Below are 20,590 nucleotides of genomic sequence, written 5' to 3'. Positions count from 1 at the left end.
TTTAACTTGTTTTCTGCACTATGTTACTTCAGTGAGAGGGTAGGATCACAGTGTTAGATACAAGTTTACTTCAAGATACAAGTTTTCAAACCCTAACATTGTTATGATGTGATGATTTTGTGTTTGTAGTAAGCAACTACATTACAGCTTATGAATTGTCACAGACCTGGGATTTGTATTTACGACAGTGATGTTGCACAGAAAAACAGTGGGAGGCGCCAAATCACACACAATTCCAATGTCTACATAATATTGCTTCAAATAAATAATAAATACAAATTGGCCAGGCTCTAACAAAAACATTAATAGTGATATCAAACATACTTAAAAAATCAATCAAGCTCATTGTTTAGTTATTTTTTACAGGAACGTCAGGTTAATTTGTCATTGTCACTGATCATATAAGATTAAAAACTATACAGTATTTGTATAAAAATACTGTATACTAGCTCTGTAAGAGAATAAATAAAGAGAACAACAACAATACAACTACTACTTATAAGAAGAAGATGACGAATAAGTATTACATTCATAAAATAAAATTTTAGAGTTACAGACTGGAAATCATATTTGACTTCCATTGAAAAGTTAAATTTAAAAAAAAAATGGCAAAAACAATTAGACTACTTAGACATTTGAAATGTTATCATTTTAACTAGCAGACCTCTAAACTTTGTATTGTAGTGTTTTTATTTTATTTTGTTTGTTGATGTTTGCTTGTGCTGAGGATGGAGTGGAATTCTGAACTTGTAATGATTGTTTATTGTTAATTTATTGTATTTGAAGTTCTTGAATTAAAAAAAGAAGACGAAGAAGATTATTGCACAAAAAGAAGATATTACACTTATTGTCATCTAGATTAAAACGTTATCCTGAGAAACATTTAAACTATCAAATATGTGACTGACTCCGTTGTAGCTCACTTGATTCTTGAACGCACCTCGGACTGTTGGTCCTCCAGTATCCCACAATGCACCGCTTCCGTTCCCTGTGTCCACGTCAAACCTGACAGCCATCGCCGCAGCTGAGCCGATAATGGCTGTAGTTGAGGTGGCACTTTCTGGGCGCTGTGTTGTTTAGCCCGGGTTAAAACCTGCTGGAAATACTCCACATACTTAGCACGGATGACGACACAAGGACGTTAGATAAGTTATTAACTGACATAACGTCGCTTAGCTTAGCTTAGCTTAGCTTGACGAATTCCTCCAGTCGGTCCCGTCAGCTGTTAACTAGCCGGTGCTGTTGTTGCTAAATGAGCGTCTGTCAGCCTGAAAAGAGACTTTGTTTCCGAAGATTAAAGTGGATTTTGAAGTTTAAACGCGTCTCTGTGGTGTAGAGTTTACCGCTGGGCTTAATGACTGTGTCACCTCTGGAGTCAAAGCTAGCCTAGCCCCCCCTCCGGTTCTCTCCGGCCTAGCTTTGTTTTGATTTGGTGTGTAGCCCTCAACATGTCATCGTGGCTGGGAGGAATCGGCTCCGGCCTCGGCCAGTCTCTGGGCCAGGTCGGTGGGAGCCTGTCCTCTTTCACCGGGCAGATATCAAACTTTACCAAAGACATGCTGCTGGAAGGGGTGGAAGAAGTCGGAGGTAAGTCTGTGTCCCTGTGTTTACTCTTTTTAGCTAGCCACATCTGTAGATCTCAGACGACACAAAAAGTTGTTGTTGAAATACACAAGTTCCTGGTTGATAATTGCAGTTTATGTGTTTTGCAAATATTTGCATCAGCTGACTTACAAATCAAGTCCACCAGCCTCAAATCAAACACCTACTAAAGATGCCTTCAGGTACCCAAGTTTACCCAACTAGCTGGTTGTAAAATAAAACCAATGTTCGTCTTTAGGAAGGATGAAAAGAGGCAAATGTCTCCCCAGAACAGAGAAAAAGTAAGAATTATGCCGAGCAAGGGAAGATTTCTTGCTGCAGTCTCTAAAGTAACTCGAGAAGAAATGCTTACTGTGTCAGAAGGATCCACCAAGTGGAAAATTACCAAAAAGGTTTGGCTGTCCTACTCTAAGTGAAAAACAGCTAGACATTGTTGAAAACAGTCATAATACGTATATATTTGCTGGCTGGTGTTTCCTTTGTCCCTGCCAAGTAGAAATCTCCCTGAAATGTAAACGTTTTGGTCTTAAGGAACATTGTTAGATGTGTAGCTCCCATAATTGGAAGCAAATTTCAGTCGTGACATGGAAAAAGCTCGTCCACAGCTCTGACTGAAAGACTGAGTATTTATAAGAGAAGACTGCATGGATTCAAAACAAACCAACATAAACTAGCAGATCCTCAAGATATCTGCTAAAACAGACGTAAGACAATACATCGAGTTGCCAGTTGACGAGATACATCTGGCTTAAAATAACGTTCTGTGAGTCATTAGGAGTTGCACATTTAATCAAACTACTGCGGAGGTGTCCTTTCCAACAAAACATGTTTTACAGATGTAAGAAAATATGTTTGTTTGGTCATTAACAGTAAATACAATCGTTTGACTAATCCTGAATCACATTACAATCAAAATATCTGTCAAATTAATCACATTATGATGTTTTTGTGCAGCCCTAAACCCAACAATATGTCAGCCCTCATGACCGTTATAATGTTAGTTATGTTGTAGGGATGTTTCTAATATTTTGTTCACCCCATTTACATCCATGCATATAGACTAAATAGTGAAACACCTTGCAGTACAACATAAAGCAGTTCAGCAGCTCCTAGAACAACATCTTCCAAAATGACCAAAACATTACTACAAAAACTGATTATTTAGCAATCGAGTGTTTCATACTGCGGGTGCCTATTTAGAGTTATCAGTGTCCAGATCTAGTTTATTTATAGTGAAATAAGTTGCAAACATTTCTCAGTTATAGACTTATTACAATTATGTTATTGTGTTGATAAAACGTGTCCCATACATAAACGACTGACTCAATTAAACAAATTAAACAAATTAGTGATGATGAGTTGATTGATTTACACCACTGCTTTGTTTGTCTACTGTTTGAAAGATTTTCTTGTATTTATTACACATTCATAGACATTATAACACTGAGAACTCCCTTTTGTACTGCGCTCTGTAGAGACTTTATGGTAGTCTGACTTATCGCAGGAATGTTTGCTTAAGTTTTGCCCTCAAACTATTTCCTTCGCAGTTAGCTAGAAAATGTATCTCTGTCTGTGAGACAGCTGAGTATTTTATAACTGTGCCCACAGATTTTATTTGACAGCATCTCTCCAAATGACTTCTAGTAATTTAAGACTGCATTTGTACAGTTACATTTACAGTTTGTGGTGATTTTAAGTGCTTTGCCTTTTCCACACCACCACTGCACTGCATTAAACTATCAGTCTTGAACGCCCAGTGCAGCTAGTTCCTGTGCTGTACACACAGGATGATACATTATTATTTTTTCTACAGAAACCCACAGGACTGTCTAAGTTTTTCCTGTCAGGATCACTGTAGCTTAAAGCGCTCGAAAACTCAATTGGAAACCAGACTGAAGAGCTCTTACTTCTTTTTTAAAACGCACCAAAGCAATAGCTGCATTATTTTGATCCCCGTTTATTTAAACTAGTTACTGTTTCCTGTTTTTAACTTAATGCATGTGCAGCTACCTGTAGCGTGGGTTAATAATGTGTTTCTTTTCGTTTTGAATGTAACCCACAAATTTAGGTTAAACTTTCCCCACCAGAGGTCTTTGTTTTTAAAAGACCGGTAGAAAGATTTTGAATTGGACTAGTCAGCGTTTTTATCTGTAACAACTCTGAAGTTAAAGTTCAAAATAAAAGATAACAGGAAGGAAAATCTCGAGCTGACGTTCTTAGTCGATGTAGTCATTCCCTCATTGTCAGTGGAGCTGCCAACAGCCTGATGACAACTCAGATTATAGCTTTCATTGTTTTGTTTCTTCTTTCCTTCCTGATCAAATCAAAAGATCTAAATCTATCTAAAGTGCTTCATCAAATTTGACCGATTAATCTCAGAAGAACAATCAATCTGAAGCAGATAGAAAATGAGTGATAAAGCATCGACGCAAAGAGAACTTTGGCCGCAGATCTCCAACTCACAACTTCAGTCAAAAACCAAAAGTATGAATTCTTATCAGTGAGTGTGCAGCAGCAGGCCAGCTGTGAAACACTCATCATGTCAGGCCCAAATCTGTCTTTTAAGTATTTTAGGATATTAAATGGAAGTAGATTTGCCCGGAGACTTCAGTTTAATTTGTGCACAAAGGAATGTTGTGTGTTGGCCGAGCTTCGTCCAGCTGTTAAGATTATATCGCAAGATCGCCAGAAATGTGGGCATGGTCAGCCATGCATGCATGTTTGTTTGTCATGTGAGCCGGGTTGAGCGGGTCCGTGTGCGAGTGTGTGACTAAGACGGTGAAGGAAAAAGAGTCACCAGCTGGTGTCTTCCGAATGTGCTGCGTGTCATATCACACACACTTAAAAAGCATTTCTCGTTTTGAAATTAATGTTACCAGAAAGCTTAATAATATACTTCTGGTTTTTTTTTCTGACTGTGTATGTGGAAAAAAAACCATGAAACTGCTCTTGTCGACTGTCAACATTTAATGGTAAACGCCACGTGTCATTTTTTTGTTACTTGGCTTGTTAAGAATTATGACTTGTGCGTATCTTGATATGTTCAGTGCTCTTTTCCATGTAACTGCAGATGCTGTCACAGAGCTGCAGGTGTCCAATTCTAAGCTGGCCGAAGTCGAGGCTTCGTTCACCACTCAGAAATCTGAGGTGAGATTCTTTGTTCGCTCAGCTGTCCTTTCTCAAGATAAACCTTTTCGCTTGTCACAGCAGGAAGACCACACCTGTAACTAATAACATTAAAAATTAATTTCTTCCGCTATGGCCTTTTGTACAGCATTTTTTGGGAAACTGTTGATTAGAAACTCTATTTTTAACCTTTACATCTGGACAAGAAGAAACAGACTTTTGGAAATGATCATGCAGAAACACAAATTTGCATCTGAATCGAGTCGATGTATGTGAGATCAGATGACGAATGTGAACTTGCGTTGACAGAATGGATGTTAAGCTGTATATATTTAGGAAGAAACAAGCAGAGGTTGAAAATGCAGTGATGTAGGGGTGTGCCAAAATATCGATACTACGATATATCGCGATATTTTGTCTTGAGGTACGTTAGCGATACACTGGTGCCAAATATCGATATTAAAAAATGTAAAAAAAAAAAAAAATAATAATATTTTTTTTTTGTTTTGTTTGGCCCACCACCTCCACCCCTCTTCGGAGGACAGCTTTATCTTTATTCAAACATAGGTATACAACCAAATAACATTTAAAAAATGTTTTAAGTAGTTTTGAAACCCACACATATAGATATTTAATGATAGTTGTAGTCAGTGTGTGTGTTAAGAAGAGACACTGTGCAATATACTCTCTGTTTACTTGGCTGTCATTTAAGTGAAATTGATTGACAATTTTGTCATTCCTGTGAAATGGATTCAGTGCAGTCAATAAATTCTGAATTTCTTCATTGACACAGATATGTGATGTATTGTGGATTAAATTTCTTGCAATATATCGATTATCGCAGAATCGCTGTATCGTGATAGTATCGTAGGTACCTGGTGATACCCAGCCCTACAGTGATGGAGACAAGAGACAAAAAAAGCTGCTGAAGTTGTTCTAATAAAACTAGTATTATGAAATGTAGTAACATTTCCTGCCTGTCCTATAAAATGCAATGAATTTAAAGAATTTAAATCCTAGTTTTCTTCTCTCTCCCATCCCTCTCTCTTTTCTTTGCAGTATGACAGACTAAGAAAGCTCTATGCAGAGCTCGAGGAGAAGCTGGAGGCATCCGAGATCCAGATTAAAGCGCAGTCTGCAGAGTACAGAACCCTGCTGCAACAGAAAGACGTACGTACATTTCTTTCCCAATCCCAACAACCATCTATATTTAGATAAACTAAATGCCATTTGGAGTAAACGCATCCAATAAACATCTTGTCAAGACTGAATACGGATTTGAAGCTCGTGTTAGTGGTAATACAGGGCGCTAATATTTGTTTGCGTCTGTTCCCAGGTGGAGATCAGTCACCTGAAGGCTCGGCAGAGCGGGCTCCAGGAAGAATTCCAGAAGCTGCAGCATTCGGCTCAGTCCGCCGCCATCGGTCCCGCAATGCTGCCAGTCACCACTGCTTCCTCAACCACTACCTCCTCTTCTGTTTCCTCTTACCTGCCACAGCACTCAGGGTCCCATCAGGGCTTCCACGGCGATGAGATGGACCTCAGTGACGTCATCTGGTCGCAGCAGGAGATCAACCGGCTGTCGACAGAGGTCATGCGTCTGGAGGCGGAGGTGGCTCACTGGAGGCGAATGTCTCAGGTAATGATGGAGACAGTATGATGATGTAGAGGGAGTTGAACCTGTGGTCATCCAGGTAAAGGAACAGTTCAACATTTTTGGAAATTCAACATGAGAAGATTAAGAACAAACACTGACATTGATGCCAAATACTAACATGTCACTTTCCTTTTAGTTCTTTATACTTTGCCTTGTTCAGATTTGTTTAACTTCCACTTTATGGCTCACTAAACGATATGTATTTGTTTATGTGTTTACTTACTTATTTATTTAAGACATCAGCGGCAGCAGGATCTGGTACCGGCGACCAGGGTGAGATTCTCAAACTTCAAAGAACTATCAAGGTGAATATCTTCATTTTTTCCAGAATAAATTATATTTTATGTTTGAACCAAAATCTTAAAGCTGCTATAATTAATGTATTTTTATAGTAACAATGAATTAAATGACTGTGTATGTGCATGGGGGTGTGTGTATTACCTTACTCTGAAGTTCACCTCGGCTCTGTGGAGCTTTATAGTTTTTTTTTGCTATTTTTTTGGCTGCACTGACTGCAGTATTTAGTAGATGACTCTAATGTAAATAAGTAACTCTTTGCTACGTAGTCTATATCAATGTTGACTTTATTGCCGCTCTGGAACAGGATCTGCGAGAAGAGATGAGTCGTGAGGTGGATGAACACCAGCATGAACTGGCTGCTGTGCAGGACTCCCAGCGGCAGAAGATGGCTGACATCACACGACGACATAGAGACGAGTTAGCAGAGTACGAGGAGAGGATAGAGGAGCTGGAGGAACAGATTCAGAGTGGTTCGTCTAACTTTATATTTAGTAGTTGCAGGAAATTCAGAGATTTTACTTTGGAATTAAGACCTTAAATGTTAAGGTGCTTTATACTACAACATTGTGAGACCAAATGTTATGGCAAGTCATCTTTTCTTAATGCAATTCAATAATTGTGACAAATCCCTTCCAGTCAGTGTTTCTACTCAGGCAAGAAATTAACCTTCTACAAATTCTTCTATCCAGGCGGAAGTCAACCCACTTCGCCATCAGACTCCAAGGTGCCAGAACTCCAGAAAACCATCAGCTCTCTGCAGGAAGCCGCAGATCAGCGGGAGAAGCAGCTGGCCGAGCTGTCTGCCAGTCTGGAGGAGGCACAGAGGAATGAGGCCTCGCTGCAGCTGGAGAGAGACGATGCCCTTGAAGAAAACGCCGGGCTGCTGCAGAACTACACGCGGCTGCAGGCCTCCGTCACCGAGCTTCAGACGCGAGTGCAAGAGCAGGAGGGGAAGGCTCTGCAGAAAGTCCAGCTAGAGCACGAGATACAAGCGTTGAGGAAAAACCTCGCAGGTATACTGTCATTCATTTTGAATCCAGCTCAACCAATGTAGTCACAGACTCTTTACTTGAGTCATAGGTTGTTTCCCTTTATTATTAGCCTGCATATTAACTAAAATTTCTACCTTCCAGCCTCAGAAAAAGAAATAGAGAGACTGAGTAGCCTGACTGTGGTAAGTGTGAATATAAATCATTAATTACACACCATGTTCAAGATTTATAAAGTCTGGATTGGTATAATTTAATGACTTCTCTAACCTTTTGATAATTAGGCAGAACCAAAGGAAGAAGTTGAGCACGCTGACATCTTAGAACTGAACACTATCATTGGGACGTTGAGACAAGAGAAGGAAGTCCTAGAACAAGAAAAGGTTTGTTTATCTGATGGAATTTGATTCTTTTCACCAAGAAAATGTTAATAATGGGACATGTGTCACGATCTAGATAACTGATTTCTTTTGGGTTATATAAAATACATCCAGTAGTGTAATCCTTGATTTTTGTGGTTTTTTCTTTTCACAGCTGAATCTGCAAGAAAGACTGAAGAAGGCCGAGGACCAAACAGTTAGCAATAATGAAACCGACTCTGGTGAATCGGAGGCTTTGGAGGATCTGAGGGCCGAGCTGGAGAGGAGAGAAAAGGTCCTCAGAAACACGGAGGAGGAACGAGACACCCTGATGTCCGAGCTGGAGGAACTCGACCGACAGAACCAGGACGCAACACAGGTCCGATTGACAACTGGAGCCTCTTGTCTTTTTTAATGTTATGTAATGATGATAAAGTTTGTTAAAATAGTTCAGTAGTTCATCTAAGTTCAAGTTAATTCCCACAAATTTAAACATCTATATCATTTATACATATACTTACATATACTTCTGTTTGCTTTATGCTTCTTCTGTCTCTAGCATATGATCTCTGTGAAGGGGCAGCTGAAGAAGGCAGAGGCAGAGCTGACGAGTCTGAGTGCCGAGCTGAACACGACCAAAGACAAGAATGAGGCACTGAAGCAAGAGCTGGAGACCCAAAAAGAGAAAATTAGTCAGAGCGCCTTCACCCTCAACGACCTGCATATGGGCAAACAGCAGCTGGAAGGATCAGTGAAGGAGCTGAAGGACAAACTGGGACATGCACAGGAGCAGAACAGGGAGGCACGTAGAGAAATCGCAGAGCTGAAGAAGACTTTACAGGAGAGAGAGGAGCAACTGTCTGTTGCTAAAGCAGAGCAAGATCAGGCTGGAGACAGAGCAACTGAGGTACAGGGAGCTAACGAGGTGCTGGCAGGGAAGGAGAGGGAGTTGTCAGACCTCAGAAGAGAACTGGACGAGATGCGGAGCTCCCAGGAGAAGGTGCTGTCTGAGGACTATGAGCTGAAGATGGAAAACAGAAGGTTGAAAGAGATGAAGGAAAGCCAGGGGTCTCTGAAAAGGACAGTACTGGAGAAGGACACTCGTATCGAAGCGCTGAAGCTGGAGAAAACTCAACTGGAGGGTGAGCTGAGGCAGGCAGAGAGCAAAATAACACAACAGGCGAAACAGTACCAGCAGACCATCGAGGAGTTGACTCGAGCGCGATCTATGGATGCCTCGGCTTTACAGATGGAGCATGAGCGAGCCATCAAACTCAACCAGGACAAAGACATGGAGATAGCGCAGCTGAAGAGGGACATGGAGCAGGTGGCGTCCGACCACAGAGACACCAACGAGATGCTGTCGATCACAGTTGCAGGGCAGAAACAGCTAACAGATTTACTGCAGGAGAAAGACGCCTTCACGGAGACTTTGAAGCAAAACGCTTCCGACTTGCAGATGGAGATGGAGAACAGAATTACGGTTATGACGAAGGAAGCAGAAGCTCTCAAACAGGTGTTGGACGAAAAGGAGAAACAGGTGGGAGGGATGAAGGAGGAGAACAGCCATTTGAAAGAGGAGATTGACCGACTGAGGGATCAGCAGAGCAGGCCTCAGTCTCTCGCTGAGCCCAGGACCTTAGACATTATCACAGAGCTGGAGACGGAGATCACCCAGCTCAAGGCCTCCAGGAGTCGTCTGGAAGACGAGGTCCAAACTCTGAGGAGAACTTTGGAGGAGCAGCAGGGCTCTCTCCTACTGTCACAGCAGTCCCTCCAAGCTCAGCAGACTGAGCTCGAGCAGGCTCATGCTCGCCACCAGCAGACCACCCAGAACTACGACAGACTCATCCATGCCCGAGATGAAGAGATATCCAACCTCCAGCAGATGGTGGATCAGCTCAGTGAGAGTAGAAGTCGTGCCGACTCCCCCCCTGTGCAGGGAGATGTCATCCTGCAGGAGGAGAAGACCCAGACTCTAAATCAGGAGAACGGCAACGAGAAGCACGACCTGTCTAAGGTTGAAATAGAAAAACTGGTGCGGGGCATCAAAGAGAAAGAGACTGAGATCAGCCAGCTGAACGAGAAGAACCTCTCACTGACCAAACAGCTGGATCAGCTGGTTGTATCGCGCGATGAAGTGGGCAAACTGTCCCAGATGATCCTGCAGAAGGATCTGGAGATCCAGGCGCTTCATGCCAGAGTGTCCATGGGTGTAGGTGGTGGACACAACCAGGACGTCTTGTTCTTACAGCAGCAGCTGCAGGCCTATGCTGTGGAGAGAGAGCAAGTGCTAGCCGTGCTCAACGAGAAGACCAGGGAGAACAGCCAGCTTCGCTCCGACCATCACCGTCTCATGGACATGATCGCAGGAAAGGAGGCGGCGTTGGTGAAGCTTCAGCAGGAGAACCAACGCCTCTCCAACATGAGTGATCCCTCGGGAAGTCAAGAGATGTTCAAGGAGACCATCCAGAACCTGTCCCGCATCATCAGGGAGAAGGACATAGAGATTGACGCGTTGACCCAGAAGTGCCAAACCCTGGTGACTGTCCTCCAGACCTCAGGGGGAGAGTCCGGTGCCGGATCCGGAGGCGTCAGCAGCAACCAGTTTGAGGAGCTGCTGCAGGAGAGGGACACACTGAAGCAACAGGTGAAAAAGATGGAGGAGTGGAAGCAGCAGGTGATCACCACAGTCAAGAACATGCAGCATGAGTCGGCTCAGCTGCAGGAGGAACTGATCAAACTGCAGGGTCAGGTCACCGCTGACAGCGACTGCAGCTCCAAGCTGACCGTGGACTACACTCGACTGATCCAGAGCTATGAGCAGAAAGAAAGGAGGCTTGGAAGTCTCAGTCAGGAACTGGCTCAGGTTCAGCAGACCATCACACAGCTCAGCACCACCAAGGAAGTCCTGCTGGGTAAACTTGACAGCGTAGCACAGACTCCTGAAGCTGTCGCTGCTCAGTCCAGTGCACCTTCTCTCACAGTCGATGCTCCAAGCCACCAGACGTCTCCAACAGCAGACAGCGAGAGACTGCAGGATGAAGTCGTACGTTTGCGAGCTCAGTTGGCTGAGAAGGACAACATGATCAGGACTATTCAGGAGAACAACCACCGGCTCTCCAATTCAGCATCTGCCTCGGAGAGCGAGCAAAGAAGTCAAGCAGAGGAGACTCGGCAGGTCAGAGAGAGGCTGGACGCCCTGCAGAGGTCTGTGAGGGAGAAAGACCTGCTTATCAAATCAAAAAGCGACCAGCTAAATCAGGTTAGCGAGTCCCTGCGCAACCGCGAGAATGACAACGAGGTGCTGAAGCAGGCTGTGACCAACCTGAAAGAGCGTGCTCTTATTCTGGAAATGGATGGGAGGAAGCTGAAGGAGGAGAACGAGCTGGTGGCCGCACGCTCTCGAGAGAAAGAGTCTGAGTTCAGAGCGCTGCAGGAAACCAACATGCAGGTTTCCCTCCTGCTGAGAGAGAAGGAGTTTGAAATGAGCGCCGTGAGCGAGAAGGCTGCAACTATGGAGAAGATGCTCAAGGACAAAGATCAGGTCAGCTGGAAACTAAGATTCAGACTTATAATCTTTGTTTCTCTTTTATTGCAATGTTACATGAGGAAAAAGCACTTTTATAGCTTGATGTAATATACCAACATTTACCCATGCTTCCTGATAGATAAGTTACATTCATGATTAACTGTTGCTGTGTTGCAGGGTAAGACTGGCGAGCTGAATCAACTCCTGAATGAACTGAAGTCCATGCAGGAGAAAGCCGTGCTGTTCCAGCAGGAGAGGGATCAGGTGATGATGGCACTCAAGCAGAAACAAATGGAGACCACTGCAGTACAAACTGAGGTAGGAGGACAGAAGTCATTTGCCCACTATCCTTTTTTTATTTTGCGACAGGTAGAAATCAGTCATTCTGATTTTGATGTTTGTGTTTCCATCGCAGCTTCATCATATGAGGGATAAAGAGCAGCGTCTCAACCTGGAGCTGGAAAGGTTGCGTAATCACCTCTTGGAGATTGAGGACTCGTACACGAGAGAAGCCCTCGCAGCAGAAGACAGGGAGACGGAATTGCGCAGGAGGGTGGCGATGCTGGATCAGAAACTGGCCACATCTTCGAATGCTGTGGAGAACGCCAGGTTAGTTCCCAATAATATCCATGCCACATTAAATTGAGACTAGTAGGATTGATTGAAGACCAGGTAGAGCATTTCTTTTTTGCTAATCGGTCCTCTGCCTTCAGCCAACATGCCAGTATGCAGGTGGAGTCTCTGCAGGAGCAGCTGAATGGAGTGGTGAAGCAGAGGGACGACGCACTCATCCACCTCAGAACGTCTCAGGAGCAGGTCAACCAGTATGCAGTTTCGCTCTCCAACCTGCAGATGGTGCTAGAGCAGTTTCAACAAGGCAAGACAGCCTTTTTTTTTTTTTTACATTTTCAGTGCACACGCGAGGTGTAGTAGAATGTAGTATTTGGGCCAACATATTTTTCTGAGATAGTCTGCGCCTGCAATCTGGCAATGACAGTCCACAGTACCTGTAGTAACACTTTTATTGTCTCTTCCCCGATCAGAAGAGAAAGCTATGTACTCAGCAGAGCTTGAGAGGCACAAGAAGGAGAAGGAGGAGTGGAGAAGAAAAGCCCAGAGGTTGGAAGATCAAGCATCTGCTCTGCAGGTAAACCAGCAATCAAAAACAGATCAGAGAATCTATTCACTTTATGAACACGTGACAGATTCTGAGCCCTGCATATTTCTTGATGACAGTTTAATGAAAGCGGTGATAACTGAAGGTGTTCTGCTCTCCGTCAGATTAACCTTGATGAAGCCAACGCTGCTCTCGATTCAGCATCTCGCCTCACAGATCAGCTCGATCTGAAGGAGGAGCAACTGGAGGAGCTGAAAAGACAAGGTGAGCTGCAGCCGGAGTGTTTTCAGCTGCCAACTTCTGCACAAAAGCTGGACATGGGAATGATTAAAATATCAGACAAAAGTCCTCATAAAGGTCTGCCGCGCATCACTACAGCAGAATAAATTTATCTTCACGAGGCTGCAATAAAATGAACATATTTTAAGATATATTATGTCCAAGGAACCATTTATTTAAGAAGTTATGGGATGCATTTGCCATCATTTGATGGGTCTTTTATTCCTTCTCCCAGACTCATTTTTTATGTTGACGCACGCAATGAATAACAGAGCCTGAACAAAATCATTGAAACTTTCACCCCCCTCCCTCCCTTCATTACTTTGTGTCACACTCAGCAGATTTCATTCTTATCACTCTCAGATACAGTATGACCATTACATCACCGCACATTCTCAGACTGTTTTTCCTTTTTCACCCGTCTGGTCTTGTCCAGACATCAGACCCAATATGAGGCTATATGTTTGCTTTACAAACCAGTCACCTATGGAAACTTTACATTGGGTCTATTTGTAGTTGGGTTTCTGTGAGAACGTTCTGATTCACGGTCTCACCAGTGAGAGGTTCGTGCGACTGCGCACCATATCCTCAGGTTGAGCCGTTGTGTTAACTCTCAGCTCTTGCTACAGAAAATATTTTGAAAAACAAATACCAGACGATGGCTGAAAGTATTTCCAGGTTCCTTAAACACTCCTCTAACCATCTGGATGAAGAAATATTCAGCCTGCTGCAAAATATAACAGATTTTTAACCCATTTCTGAAGTTGCAGTGGCTTTGGTTGCTGTAGTTGGAAATCACGTAGATCTTTGCTCTTCGTAGAACATGCAAGCAGAATATTAAAACGCTATTCATTATTTTTATATGAAACATTTGAAGGTAACAGAGCCTTTTTAACCTTTTTTCAACTCGTGCCTCTTTTACCGTTATGGGAGCCAGAAGTGACACATCCTCTGTTTTAATTCCCACAACGTGAGCCAAAAATTAAAGATATTGTCGGGTATATTGTTATACTTTCATATGTTGTGCTTTACAAAATGGAAGGACATTTCTGACCACATGGCCAGTAAATATAGTCTCAACTTGAAAAGGGTTGCAGTTGGGTAGATGGGTCTTCAAGGTCAGCAGTGTGTGATTTAAATAAGATAAATAATTATGTTTTTTACAAATAACCTGTAATTGGCTGTACAGGCACCCATAGCAATTCAAAATAAATCAGGACATTCTTGACCTGTATGTTATTGAGCAGGAAATTCATAAGTCATAAAATCTTATATTGTCCCACTGTCCCACAAAACCCTCTAGAACAGCGGTTGGTGTTGTTTAAGGACACAAACATCTGGTGCACCAGGGACATGAACATGACTTCAAATGATTGAAAACATCTCTTCACTCTCTCTGTGTATGCGTGTTTGCATTGTGCGTATGTGTGTTGCAGTGGATCTGAGACAGGAGATGTTGGAGGAGGCGCAGAGGAAACTGATGAACCTCCTGAACAGCACGGAGGGGAAGATAGACAAGTAAGTTCAGTCCGTCTGGGTTTAATCGCACATTCCTTTATTCGTCTAAATGAGATTATGATTAAGGACCCATGTGGTTTCCATTGGACTGTCATTATATTGTGTTCTCTCCCACAGTTTTGAAGGATTGTTGAAAGTCACAATGCCCTTTAAAAATGTAATAAAGACTCAATCTTTTAAAGCATCGTGACACCTGTGACTGCAGCTGTATTAAGTCGGTTTGTCACTGTCAAAAGCAAACTATGTCTCCAAATTTGGTGATTTTTATTTTTTAGGACAGGATCAAGTTTTACTTATGGGTTGAGAAAATGTTCCTGCATCTTTTACTGAGTAAAGTTTGTAAAAAGCCTTTGGATTACTGTAAAAATAGGAAAGATATGGGTCCTCCCGTCCTGTAACATGCTGGATTTGCTATAAATAAATCTTCGGTGCCTCCGTTTCCCCGGAGGAACAAAACTAAACAAATCCACCATTTTATCCATTTTAGGGTTTATTCATCATTCATACTGCTGTATATAGAAAATGAGGATTGATTGAGTCTTGAATTACATCATGCCTTATTATTCATGTCATTATGTTTCCAGAGTCCTGATGCGTAACCTGTTCTTGGGATACTTCCACACACCTAAAACCAAGCGTGCCGATGTGCTGAGGCTCATGGGAAGTGTTCTTGGACTGACCCGAGAAGATGTTGACAAGGTGAGACTCCTTGACTCATTTTTAAAAGTCTTTACCTCAGTGGTAAATTTTAGGGAGCAATTATTATAACTACTATAAAATTTGATGGCAGTGTAATGCATTCACAGCCAGTGAGCAGTGTTTGTGGCCTTGTGCCACACATCACCACGCTAATAAATACAAATATAGTCTCTTCCTGCAGTCTGCTCTATTCTGATACTAAAGTAAACACTTTTGTTCTTTTTATTTTTACTTAGAACAGGGTTCGTACACATTTTTTAAGGTCAAATTCAAGCACTTTTCAAGCACTTTAAGGGGCCTTTTTCAAACTTTTCCAGTACCTTATCGCTGTGGTAAAATGCATATCTACAAGAATATACATGTATATACTCATTATTATTTTTTTTTCATTTTTTATCACAATTATGTACATTGTATTATGCTGTAAACATCTAAAATGATGTTTTAAATAGCAAAAACTTTAGAAATTAAAGGAGAACACAAAGTTTTATCCAAAAACAAGGGAAGCCACTTGGCGTTCTTCAGGCACACTTGCACCGAGACAAGGAGAGACCTGAGAACACCATGTCATTTTCTTTTTTGACATAAACTTTTTTAAGCTGTTCACTTATTCATCAAAGTTTATCAATACTGAACATGTCATCTGTCCAAATTGCATCAAATTCACCTTCTCCTCAGCCATCCTTCTCTATTCCTACCAGGCTGCATGTGTGATGATACAAACACACTGAGTTTATTTCTCCTTGTACTAAGCAAACTATCCAGTCTGATCCCAATTTTGCCAAGACACAGAGTTATAATGTCAAGCACTTAAACTAAAATCCAAGTACTTTTCAGACCTTGAAAATGCAACATTGAAATTCAAGCACTTTCAAGGATTTCAAGCACCCGTACGAACCCTGTTAGAAGTAACAAAAATCACGATTACAGGCAGCTCCATAATTGTCCTGTTACGTTACCTTCGATTAGCTGGGGTCGCCCACAGAGGAGGTGTTGCATAGATTTTTTTTTTTTAATGCAGGCAGCAGAGCTTTGTTGACTGTGTCCCATAATTAATATGATAAATAGAACAATCTTAAATAACATGACAACATTAAGATGAATGACATGGGGCAGGCTCAAGCTCACTGACTGAGAGACACAAACAAAATTTGTCAAAATCAAGTCTGAAGTTTCTGATTCTTGATTGTTTTTGATGTGTGGTCACATCCAACAAAAAAACTAGTCAAACGGGAGTCTGCAGTCATGCTAGCAGCTCTGTGAAGTTGCACTGTGGCACCACACTGCTAATACTAAAATCAGCACGCTCACGACATAAGTGCTAACATCCAACAAATAATGGCTCCAGATGAGAAGTCAAAGATCACCAATTTTATGCAATTCGTCTTGAGTGGAACACGTGTCCCAGACTTCATTGTAATCCATCCAGTAGTTGTCATGACTTTCCACAGACGAACAAAACTGTCTCCCTGCTGGTCGCACTAAATTAGAAGTGAGTAAAGTCAGTATTATTCATCCTCTGGGTACCATGAATGGATGGACAAAGTTCAAAGGCAAGACGTCACTTTGTCGTTGAGATACTTCACCTTTTTTACGTGGACACAATGCTTTTTTGTCCAGTTTAAGGGAGAATTGCGCTGTTTACATGTGGTCATAGTGACAGTAACCAGGCTTTATTCACTTTTGAAATGTTTAACTGGTCCCACACGTCCTTGAGAGACAGAGAGTCAATCCTGAAACTCACTGTTCAACAGTGAATTTTAACACCAGCAGCCGCTGAAAATCCTCTCGGAGCTCAGCAGTGAAGCAGAAAGCATTTCCTTATCCAGATCTTCTGGCAGGAGCCCTGTGGGACTCCGTCCAACGATTCCAAAGTCTGTTACCCAACACTCTTAAAGGAAAACAGATACAGGGTGAGGGGCAAATGCGATTACAACTCCTCAGAAGAGCCATTTTTATTGTGTTGGAGGTCGTTCCACTTCTTTTTTCTTTCTTTTTTTTTCATCTCTCCCTCATCTCCTGTTAATGCCATTTAAATTTTCCACTCAACTCGTGTTTACGGCAGCCAAGTGTCCCACAAAACCAGCCGACTTTTCAGAATCGGCCTCAGTGGAGCAGCTAGGATCCCTCTCCTGGTGCCATTTTTAGCCCAAAGCTGTGAGCCATACACTCCATATATGGGGTCCAGTCAGCCGAATCCTGCCAGGCGAATGACGTTGATGATTAGGGAGTAAGAATGACAGAATGACCACGTTTCTTCTAGGAGTGTGGGCTGTCAGCAAAGAATCAGACTGCCTGTATATTAGCTTAACTAGTGAGTGGCTCCACTAAATAACTTTCCAGTACGTGGTGGCAGGCAGAAAGGAAACTGAAGGGCAATTAAAACTGAAATAATCCAGCCACTTCTTCGAAAACAGAAGAAAATCGACTATTCAGAAAAAGCCTATATGAACAGAAGAACTGTACCTTCATTGTTCCTTTTAATAACGTCTTTTCGTGCGCTTGATTGTGACACATGGTGCGTCCGTGATGATTTGAAGACTTCCTTCCTTCTATAAATCAATCCAGCAGTATATGTCAACGCTTCCTTCTCTCCCATCTGCAGATGCTGGTGGATGACGGACGACACGGTGTTACCGGATGGATGTCGAGCTGGCTGGGAGGCCGAGGAGCTCAAAGTGTCCCAAACACTCCTCAGAGGCCCACAAGTGGCCAGGGGCTCAACTCGGTAAGAAACACGGCATGAAGTGAGCGTCACAGATTCTGTTTTATACAAAGGAACACAGAGGAGTGCACCAGGCACCAGCAACAAGGCACAAGACATGGCATCAGCATAACTTTCCCCTAGGTAGGAAGAAAGAAAGCAATTCACAGGGGGAATGTCAGGAGTGAAGAGAGCGCGGTACAGCCTACACTAAAAAAGTCTCATGAAATAAATGATCTACAAACATTGATTCTGCGAAATGCAGCAAAGTGTTCACAAAGTCTGTTTTGCAAACATGCTCTCTGTGCTTGTGTAACAACAACTGTTTTTCTGGCGCTTTGGTGATGATGGACGTGACACACGAGGGGGAAAAAAATTGGAAAGGCAAACTCATTTTCTGGCAGTGAGAAAGGAGTCAGTCTCCCTCGTTTACCCGTGTTAAAAAAAATTGCATATACGTGTTATTTTTGGTGTAAACGTGGTACTAAAAAGGAAATCTATAATCCAAACCCAGATTTAAGCTTTAATACTAAGCATATATTCACAAGGATCAGTGAACTTGATAGGGTAAAACATTCAGTGTCAGTCTTTATGTTGTTTTCAGCTTTCGTTCATGTCAAAAGGGTTTTTCTCTCATTTTATTCTGTTTTTATGTTTTACACAACATCCCAGCGGTTTTTGAACTGGGATAGTTAATCACACTGCTTTGCTCTGCTGCAGTGTGTTGAGCAAGACGGATTCCTCACCAGATCTTATCTTTATTTTGGACTTCTTGTTTAGAGTGTAAAGAAGAATTTCCCTCCTGATGTATCTTTGTATACTCTCTGTTTCAGTCCTTCTCTGAGATGTTTGTAAAGTTCCTGGAGATTGAGTCGACCCCTTCACTGCCGGCACCGAGGCTTCCAGTCCATGATATTAAGCCTCTGGGCGCCCCGCCTTCGAGAAGAACCAGCGGTGCTGCTTCCAGCACCTTCGCAGGTAAATGACCTACTCTGGGAACAACCGCCGCCAGGATGTTTGTTTCCCTCGTGTGTTAAACGGAATGCGATGTTCTTTCTCTTCCATCCTCCAACTTGACTTAAATCAATGTCTCTTTCATCACAGGAGCTGCAGCACTCGGCAAGCGGCCCGGCGAGTCCAATCCTTTCCTGGCCCCTCGCTCCGCCGCGGTGCCGCTTCTAGCTGGTTCCGGCTCTGGCGGCTCAGGAGGTCACCTGCTGATGAAGCCCATCTCCGATGCCCTGCCCACCTTCACGCCTGTGCCGGTCTCAGCTGAGGCCAGCGCTGGAGCTGTGCTCAAAGACTTGTTAAAGCAGTGACGAGTGCCAGATAGACGACTAAATTCTACACGAGTTTTACACTACACAGACTGAAGTATTCGACATGTCGAGCTCTTTTTTTATTTCCTGCAAAAATAAATGATCTGAGAATTCATAGAAGGTTATTATTCCCTGTTAGTTTTTTTTTAGAGGGAATTGAAGCTAAATTTTGTTTTTTTGGGGCTCAGTTTTACTTGCAATTACTGTTCTATGCAACAGAGTCTCCCTTTACACATCAGAGTCACGCGACATTATTGTTACATGTTTAACCCACAAGCTGAAAATGATGGAAGAAGTGACTCGACGCGCACAAAAGGACGCAGGATGAGACGACTTCCAAGTTGCGGATCATTCAGAGAGATAGAGCAATACAGAAAGTGTCCTTCTGATCATGAATTATGTTTTACATTTTAGTTTTTTTTTTTGTCTTCATCACACCAGTGCTGAACACAAGTGACCTTGTAAACTCACTGTGTGCAGTCGGATACATGTGGCTTCAGCTAATCATCACCTCTGTTTGCGAGAGGAAACGTGTCCTTCAGTATTCATCCTTTAACTTGCATTGACAACTCTTTGTCTTCTGAGTCCTTTTTCTGCTTTTCAACAATGCAGTGAATTGTTTCTGATCCAGGACCTGCCTAAAAACTCTGGCAGCGGTCGCCTGCCTAGAGATTTATGTGGTTCACTACATCTGTTAAAACCATAAAGACATTTTTTGCTAAATCTTGTCTTTTCCAGACGGCCAGACTGTGATATGCAACAAGCGTTATAATTATGGCTCTGACCATGGACTGTGGTTGATCAGAGGCTTGAGACTGCTCCTATGTATAAGTACAGTACTATTATATAGTTATATATATGTAAATGGGTGGCGTTTTTTTCCTATTTATGGGCACTGAGGAAGTTTTGGAAGTTAAGTGCCTGCATTTTTGCTAATTGGAAAGTTGTATAATCAGGATTGTAAATGGTTAATATAAATATATATATTTACAAAATGTAAAAACTGCACATTTAAGACGTTTTACCTGACCGGAGCTGGCCAGCTGTACGCGAGCTGCTCTGCATTGAACTTTTGTATGGACATCAATCAGCCGCTGCAGAAGGAATGTTACAGGGTTTCTCCAGACGTATTGATAAAAATGCAGAAAAACTGTAAATCCTGGCTGTGAAAAGAACTTTTGCAGGCGTCAAATCTGAAACTCAGAGGGCGTCACAAGAGGAGTTGGATTACCTTGAACTTGGATGATCTTTAACCTGTGACTTAATTGGAATTTCAGATCAAATAAAGGTTCTGCTGACCCTTTTACTGCTGTGCGTTTTGTCTTTTCTGGTCTTCTAACGCACATTCACGCGAGCCAGATGCGTCTACTACAGCGTGGATAACTTGCT

The 20,590-nt window shown here is 42.5% G+C and overlaps 1 protein-coding gene across 1 annotated transcript; it reads left to right on the top strand.

The window, feature by feature from the left end:
- Positions 1 to 976: 976 nt before the first annotated feature.
- trip11 (thyroid hormone receptor interactor 11) lies at positions 977 to 20,507 on the top strand. The gene is made up of 21 exons (XM_030391988.1): positions 977 to 1,587; positions 4,673 to 4,749; positions 5,788 to 5,898; positions 6,065 to 6,367; positions 6,622 to 6,690; positions 6,990 to 7,155; positions 7,375 to 7,698; positions 7,819 to 7,859; positions 7,959 to 8,057; positions 8,209 to 8,412; positions 8,593 to 11,580; positions 11,743 to 11,883; positions 11,981 to 12,174; positions 12,279 to 12,442; positions 12,609 to 12,712; positions 12,847 to 12,946; positions 14,398 to 14,479; positions 15,064 to 15,178; positions 17,784 to 17,906; positions 18,716 to 18,860; positions 18,987 to 20,507. Exons 1-21 carry the CDS (start codon positions 1,449 to 1,451, stop codon positions 19,199 to 19,201), a joined length of 5,904 nt encoding a protein of 1,967 aa, XP_030247848.1. The 5' UTR covers positions 977 to 1,448; the 3' UTR covers positions 19,202 to 20,507.
- Positions 20,508 to 20,590: the final 83 nt, after the last annotated feature.

The sequence above is a fragment of the Sparus aurata genome, chromosome 16 (genome assembly GCF_900880675.1).
Source record: "Sparus aurata chromosome 16, fSpaAur1.1, whole genome shotgun sequence".
NCBI lineage: Eukaryota > Metazoa > Chordata > Actinopteri > Spariformes > Sparidae > Sparus > Sparus aurata.
The sequence above is the reverse complement of the archived record's forward strand: the minus strand, read 5'-3'. Positions and strand labels throughout refer to the sequence as shown.